General features: G+C 37.9%; 1 protein-coding gene across 1 annotated transcript in view; it reads left to right on the forward strand.

Moving 5' to 3' along the window:
* The window catches only part of LOC116997703 (mucin-5AC-like), a 44,760-nt gene extending 41,964 nt beyond the window's left edge, over window positions 1-2,796 (forward strand). Inside the window, exons 34-36 of the mRNA XM_033062781.1 lie at window positions 1,884-2,006; window positions 2,106-2,204; window positions 2,587-2,796. Of these exons, the coding sequence (XP_032918672.1) occupies window positions 1,884-2,006; window positions 2,106-2,204; window positions 2,587-2,796 (432 nt within the window). The remainder of the gene's footprint in view (window positions 1-1,883; window positions 2,007-2,105; window positions 2,205-2,586) is intronic.
* Window positions 2,797-8,197: the final 5,401 nt, after the last annotated feature.

An 8,197-nucleotide genomic window follows, 5' to 3' on the forward strand; every position in this document is an offset into this window, starting at 1 on the left:
GCTAAATATGCATTAAAACTTTGTTTAAAAAAATAATGTTATTTTTATTTAACTTTGATGAGAGAATGGGTGGTAGAGCAGAATAATATTTTTAACATTCACTGGTCTATGTAGCTCAACTATCTCTGTACCTGTAATTATAAATGTTATTGATACGTCTTTTTCCTGTTATTACATGGGAACATTGGAACACATCAATGTTAGCCTAAATGCAACTAAACTAAGATGCATAAACAGAAGAATAATTCATTAAAAAGCTTAACAGTTAACTACAAGACCAAGTAACAAGAAGCAATAGTACAAAGTGAATTGTAATCAGTAACTGAATTGACAGTGTATGAAAAGTAGTAATTATACTTACTCTCACCAGATGCTCATGAAAATCAAAAAATTCTACCGCTATATTAATTTATTTATAAACATACACTTTTTATACATACATTTTATGTATGTATGCTAGTGCAAAAGAATAAAAAGTAGCCATAAATTAAGCCTGGAAAAGGAAAGCCAAAACAAAGGAACAGGCAAGTTTGAAGCAGTTCTTTGAAAGACATAGATGGGTTCTGCCAGATTTACATTACCACAATAGGAATACCTTTTTCCACAGAGTCAATCTTCCATACAAGTCATGTTCTGAAAGGTCATAGAGAATCAATAACTGAAGGATCTTTGTATATCACTGGACTCCTAGAGTTCAAAGAGGAAATAACTAATTTAAAGGGGGAAAAAAGGGATTTTTCAGGCATCGCTCAAGTTTGAAGCCATTCCTCTCCAACTCTTCCAGCTAATTTTAATGATGAAACTTTACTTAAACATTCAGCTACACCACATATGAAGACTAAGCATGTAGGGGGACTGAATTCAAGTTTTCCGTACTCTTTGTTACTAACAAGTATCTTGACAACATCTTGACTTCTCAGGAAGTCACAAAATTTGAGTTATTCTGGATTTTTTTGTTTTGTTTTTCAGGACCTATACCTGATGTCTGTGTGATTAATGGAACATTGTACATGGTAAGAATGATACAGCAGTATATTGCTGGAAGTGAAAAGTATATCCTTTCTACCAAAATAAGTCTGAGAAAGTTCTTTTCCCAGTACATGTTTGTGGGGGTTTTTCTCTCTAGCCCTTACTTGGAAGTTGTTTGGATATTTTAAAGTCGAAATAAATTTTTTCACAGAAGTATTCCTCAATTGAATAATATAAAACAGGAGTGTACCCCTTTTGGTGATGTAATTTCTTTTTAAGCTTCCTCCCACTTGTGTAATTAATGACTTTGCCAGACAATCTGATGAATAGCCCAAACTCAATTGCTCTTTGAAATAAGCCCAGAGAACCTTAAAAAACCAAAACTAACATTTTTTATTTAGTTGATACCTAAACCATTTTGCTAAATTGGTACTTAGGTGATTAACTCATAATTTAAATATTAGCATCGGAGTCTTTGGGGATACACTTCAGAAAGACTAAAATCCATATGTAAATTTAGATCTCTGCTTTTGTATCTGCATATGTAAAGGCTTATTTTAATCCCTGTTTTCAAATTGTAATTGTTTTACAATCACTAAACATAACTTATAGATAAAAAATACTCTTAAATGGAGCATTGAAAAGCTGGTAAAATAATTAGACAGTATAAACCAGTCTTAATTTAATAATTTGCTGCTCCCTTTTACATTGCTTCATTTAGTTTCTTCTTAATATGTGCTTTCCTGCAAGGCATGAAGCCAAAAAGGTCTGTGTTCAAAGAGAATTTGAGAACTGTCGTACTTGTGTTTCAGCAACCTTAATGGCTCCCAGCAATCCTTTAATCTCTGCCATTACATGATATGGAAACTGTTGGCATTGGAATGATTTTTGGGGTCTTTTCTTCTGTCTTGCAGGTTGGAAAATCAGTAGTAATCGATTCATGTAAGAAGTGTACCTGCAGTTCTGAGAAAGATCCAGAGACTAATGCAAACATTATGCATTGTGAAACAGTTCATTGTGAGACATCTTGCCCACTGGTGAGTTCAGGTTCTCTAGGCTGCCCAGTCAGCTACAGCAAAACTAGAATTCTCCATCACCAATTCAACATACTTTCTTCTTCATCTCTTTCCGAGTAGGGTTACCAATACATGACTGAGGAAGGAGAGTGCTGCGGGAAATGTATTGAAGTAGCTTGCAAAGTCAGACTCAGTAACAACACTGTTCATGTGCTCAATGTAAGTATTCCTTTCATTTACCAACCTATCTGTTAGCCATACAAGTTAGAAAAGCTAAGAGACAACTCATGTCCCTTACTGGTAAAAAATAAAATACTGAAATTACTCTGAAAAACAATGTATCAGCTTTCTGAGTTGAACATTATTTGGAATCAAATTCTTGATTTTTGTGGCTAATGGAGAAACACTTTCTAATTTATGGTCTAAGTGTTCAGAGCCAGGATTTAAACTTTCAAGCTAGATAGTTTCCAGAATTTTATTTTCGCCACTCGAAAGAAGTTCAGAAGCATCTGAGAATCTTTTGTGGAGTGAGAATTTAATTAGCTCAGACATACTTGATCACAATAAAAAAAACACTTTTGCTTTTCTTATAAAATCTTAGGTTAACGAGATCCTGCCATTCGATCAGTGCAGCCATTACAAATGTGAAAAAATTGAAGATCAGTTTGTTCCAGTCCAAACTAAAAAAGTATGCCCTGAGTACGACGCCGGAGAGTGTGATCCTGTAAGTTTGAATCAATTTTCATTGACTGAATTCACTTTAAATGAACAAGGAGGGACAAGGAAAAATACTACAAATCACTTCCACTGAAGCTGCAGGAGTGTCTTAAGAATGAAACCAGGCTTGCTCTATGATTAATAATAAGAAAAGCATAGTATTTTCTTATGAGGTTACAAGTATTCAAGACTCCTATGGTGAGGACAGCAAGTCATCCATTGTTTCATTCAGGGTTCATCACAGAGAAGCCTTCTGCCCAGTAGTGCTAAGTCATATTCTTACTCGTGATTGTCATCTGTGCACTAATACAAATCCTCCTTCTTTACTTTTACAAAGGACGACACAGAGATTACATCTGATGGGTGCTGCAAAATATGTAAACGTAAGTAATGCTGTGTTTATATGTTCTGCCTAAGAGCAACTTGAAAATATCTTTGAGTGGATGGAAGGATTCTTCACTCACCCTGTTTTCACAGTCTATTTAAGAAGACCTTGTGTTTCACTGTTTATTCAAAAGAAAAATGCAGTTTATTTTTTCCTGACACTGAATACCACAAATCAAACCAGCAATGCTCAGGCTTCTGCATTATCTTCCAAAGGCACTTTACAGCTGAAATCCAAGAATAGTCTGACAACTCCCCATACATTACACAGTACCCACCCCATCATATACTGCAGATTCTCAGTAATCAGACATCAAGCACTTTGAAACTAGTTTACAATTCCTTTGGTTCAGAACTAGAGAAATGAAGTATATTTTCTCTCCTCCCCTTTTTTTATGAAGCTAAACACTGCAAGCCTTACACCAAGGAAACTGTGATCCGCCATGCTGACTGTGAGTCTTCTGAACCTGTTGAGCTGTCATACTGTGAAGGAACTTGTCCCGGCTCCTCAATGTAAGTTCTAAAAATTAATTTAACATCTCTATGGCTTCCTTTCTACTGGTCTGTCAAGTTAATTTATCACCCAAGGGTAATGAGGGAGCTGAAGAAAGTGCTCACAAAGCTACTTTCAATCATTTGTTAGCAGTCTGGTTAACCATGGAGGTCCCAGTTGACTGCAGGTCAGCTCATCTACAATAAGGTTTGGAGAGATGATCTAGGGAACTACAGGCCTATCAGCCTGACCATGGTGCCAGGGAAGGACATGGAGCAGAATGTCTTGAGTGTGATCACAGAGTACATAACAGGGCAAACACGGGCTCAGGCCCAGCCAGAATGGGTTTGGGAAAGACAGCTGCTGCTTGACCAACCCAATTGTCTTTTATGACAGGGTGACCCATTTAGGGGATGAAGAAAAAGCTGTGGATATTGTCTATCCAGACTTTTGTAAAGCTTTTGACAGCATTTCCCAGAGTATTCTCCTAGAGAAGCAGGGGCTCATAGCTTGGACAGGTGAACTGCATAAAAAATTGGCTGGATGGCCAGGCCCAGAGAATGCTGTTGAGTGAATTACCTCCAGTTGGGGGACAGCTATTAGGGGTGTTCGCTGCGGCTCAGTGTTATGGGCAGTCCTGTTTTACATCTTTATCAATAATTGTGTGATGTTCGATAAGGCTCAGTGCTGCGTCCTGCCCTTGGGTCACAACAGCCCCAGACACTGCCACAGGCTGGGAAGCTGCCCAGTGGAAAATGACCTGGGAGTGCTGGTGACAGCAGCTGAACATGAGCCAGCAATGCCCAGGTGGCCAAGAAGACCAAGAACATTCTGGCCTGGATCAGCAATAGCGTGGCAAACTGAACCAGGACAATGTACTTGGCCATATTGAGGCCATACCTTGAGTCCTGTGTCCAGTTCTGGGCTTCCCAGTGAAACAAAGACATTGAGGTGCTGGAGCATGTCCAGAGAGGGGCAATGGAGCTGGGGAAGGGCCTGGAGCACAAGTCTTGAAGAGCAACTGAGCGAGTTGGAGGTGTTTAACCTTGAGAAAACGAGGCTCAGGGGAGATGTCCACACTCTGTACAACTGCCAGTAAAGAGGGTGTAGTGGCGGGGGGGGGGTTTGATCTCTTCTCCCAGGTAACAAATGAAAGGATGAGAAATAATGGCTTAAGTTTGCACCATGAGGGGTTTAGATTGGATATTAGGAAATATTTTTTCACTGAAATGGCTGTCAAACACCAGAAGAGGTTGCCCAGGGAATTAGTTGAGTCACCATCCCTGCAAGTTATTTAAAAGACATGTAGGCGTGGCACTTAGAGACATGGTTTAGTGGTGGACTGGGTAATGCTTGGTTAATGCTTAGACTCAATGATCTGAAAGGTCTGTTCCAACCTATACGATTCTACGATCACAGAATAGCAACAAAGTAAATGTGTTTATATGATTCCACTGAATTGAACAGGATTCAATGGAAGTAAGAACAGTTTCACTACTGAAGACAAAGATAATGAAAATCACATTCCTAAGTGTGTGTAAGAAGGAGGAAAAGAGGATGTTAAAAAAAACACTCGAACCAAACACTAACAAAAATCGCTAATGCGGCTTCTGTGTTTTTTTAACAAGATGAATTTTTCCATCCTGTTGAACACAGGTACTCTCTTGAAGCAAACCAGATGGAACACAACTGTGGTTGCTGCAAGGAACTCAGCACCCAAACAAGAGAGGTAACCCTGACTTGCCGAAATGGAACCAGCATAACTTACAACTATCTCTACGTGGAAAACTGCCAGTGTGAGAATGCTTGCTCTTCACAAACCACTGCAGCACATGATTCCCAATTCCAACAATCTGTAAAATACGGCTCCCAGTTGCAACAAGCTATATCACTTGGTTCCCAGTGGCAACTCAGCTGAGGCTTTGATCACTGGAAAAAGAAAGCAGACACCCTAGAAAGTTGGAATCATGTCTTCTCCAGAATAACTTGTGCTCCTTCTTTAACACTCTTTTTTCATGTCTTACTTGTAAAAATAATAAAAAAAGTCAATTAAATTGTAGTGTTTGGGGTTTTTTATAAATGTTACAGTATTGAAGAGTAAAAACATATGACTGCAAAATACCTCATGTAACTTACAGAAATATGCAAACATACTTTATCACAAAACTTATATTTGGGGTAAAAAAGAATTAAGGAATCGCTAACAAAGCAAGAAAACATGGTAGCTACATTGCACTTCTTGATCCTAGTGTATCACGCATCCTTTTTACAGGCAAAATGGTCCTAACACATCTCAAGATCAGGAACAAAGCTGCTTTATTTGATCAATAAAACTTTCAGTACTTTTCAATTATGGTGACTGTTCAACACCCATCTTCATTACCTAAATGACAGAGTCCAATGAATAGCATCAGGAAGTTATCTGACTCGGAGGAGTATATTCTCTAGCAGTCTTTGGGAATATAGCCCTCTTCCTGGGCTAGGTAAAATTCCCTTACCTATGTCCAAATAGCTCTTCCCATTGGCATAAGAAAACCAAAGATTTTTTATTTGCTCACTTCCAGCTCCTTTAGTTTATTCCTTATGCTGTATGTACTTCATGAATTTCAAATGTGTTCCAGCATACTCACACACCACAGAGCAGTGTGAAGGATCTCTCCATCCATCTACCACCAGTGTGCGGCCACCAGGCTTATGTCCAGCAAGCCTGGGTTTAACCCTTTTCATTCCAGTTTAATGCTCTTTCAGTGAGCACTGCACCCTTGTGCAAAGATCCGTTCTTCTGTTTGAGACAGGTGAACCCCAACTGTTGCCACCAAATATTGATCTGCTGGTTCTTCTTGTTTCTTCCCTCACCATTCCCTGCAACTGTAAAGATAAAGGAGAACACTACCCATGCCCCTGATCTCATAGTAACCAGGTGTCCCAAGGCCTTGAAAGTCCTTCTGATCTTCCTTAGCCTTCATATTGCAAACTTTATCATTGAAATGGGTAATAATCCAAGGGCTGTACCAGAGCTAAAAGTCCCCATCACATCTCTAACCCAGCCCCCATAGAAGTGAATGACTTCCCTAAGAAATGGGGCTTGCCAGGAAATTGGACCTTCTGTTCCCCTCACTGGAGGGTCTCCTATGCCAATACCTCACCTTTCTTTCTTTCTGGAAGCAGTTTCAACACAGTGCATAGGGGAACTTCCCCTTGGTGAGTGTTCCAACACAGATGAACCATGATCCTCATCCTCTGGTTTTCACTTGCAGAGCCTTGTACCTATTAAACAAGGGCACCTGGGAAGGTGGGGTAGTCACAGAGCAGTGTCCCAGCTGTGCTGTGCAGGAATTTGTAACCATTCCCCCCATTATGTACTCTTTTAGAACTACTTAAAGAATAATTTTTAAAATAGCTGTAAGCATTTTAAATCAGCTTGAATACTCCACATTAAACTGATGACTAGTACAGAAGTAACAAATTTAAAGCAGAAAAACATTGTCCTGTGAGTGTTAAATTCCTGATAAACCATACAGAAACATGGACAGCAGAGACATGGAAATCGTACTTTTTCATTCATTTGGGTTATTTTATAATTGGAGATGATTTTAAAATAAATTGAATAATCCTTCATTCTCATTCAATGGTAAATACATTAAACTTATAAAAGTTATCCATTTCTCATACACTGAAATGTTTTAAAAACATGTTTTAAGTGAACTCTTTGAATACTTTGAACAGTAGTACTTTCATAGTTCTCTCATCCATGGAAACACAGATGTAGCTAAGATAATTTTCAATCTACTTACTTTCCATAAATTCACTTTTCCCATCTATATGCAAAATTTCCTTCAAAAGTTATGGTATAACCCAAGTATAGTCTATTCATTCTTACAAAATTAATTAAGATTTTTTACAAGATAGTAAAGAAAATACTTCTAAAATATACTACTGCATAAAAATAGATTAACTTAGGTTTCTGACTATGCTTCCTGAGGATCTAGAAGAGAAAGCTCAAGTCTTCAGTAGGCTACCACTTAAAACTGCAGAGAAGATTGCTAATATGGGTTTTCATTTTTCCATCTTATTCTAAGAAAACACATATTTGCATTTCTCCTGGAGGCCTTGCTCACACTGATGTTCTGAAATATTTTAATATTTCAAAATACACTGAATTCTCTTTATAGCCCACACATCATCCCGGAAATGGAAAAGCTAATAAAAACGCAAAATGATAAAGAGATGCTTCAGCAGTCACAAGAACAGCAACATTTGTTTAAAGTAAACTAATTTTTGTTCTTCCTATCTCTCACAGCAAAATGGAGAAATGTGAAAGCAAACTGTAATCTTTGAAGATAAATTGGGATAGAAACTGATACTAGATGGCTAGAAAAAAAGCCCAATTTGAACATAGTTTTATTTCACAGTAGGTACTCAATACATTAAGGAAATAAATCTAAGACAAATCAGCTGTGAAAGAGTCCTCTCAATCACCATTTGCTTAAAAAAAAAAAACCTCTTGATTAGAAAAAAAAGCACTGTGAATGAACAGTAAATCCCAAAATGTTAGCTTGATAACACAGACTAGCAGTTGGTTAATAATTAAAATTATCACTGAGATGGTGATGCTTTT

The sequence above is a fragment of the Catharus ustulatus genome, chromosome 6, assembly GCF_009819885.2.
Source record: "Catharus ustulatus isolate bCatUst1 chromosome 6, bCatUst1.pri.v2, whole genome shotgun sequence".
NCBI classification, from domain to species: Eukaryota; Metazoa; Chordata; class Aves; order Passeriformes; family Turdidae; genus Catharus; species Catharus ustulatus.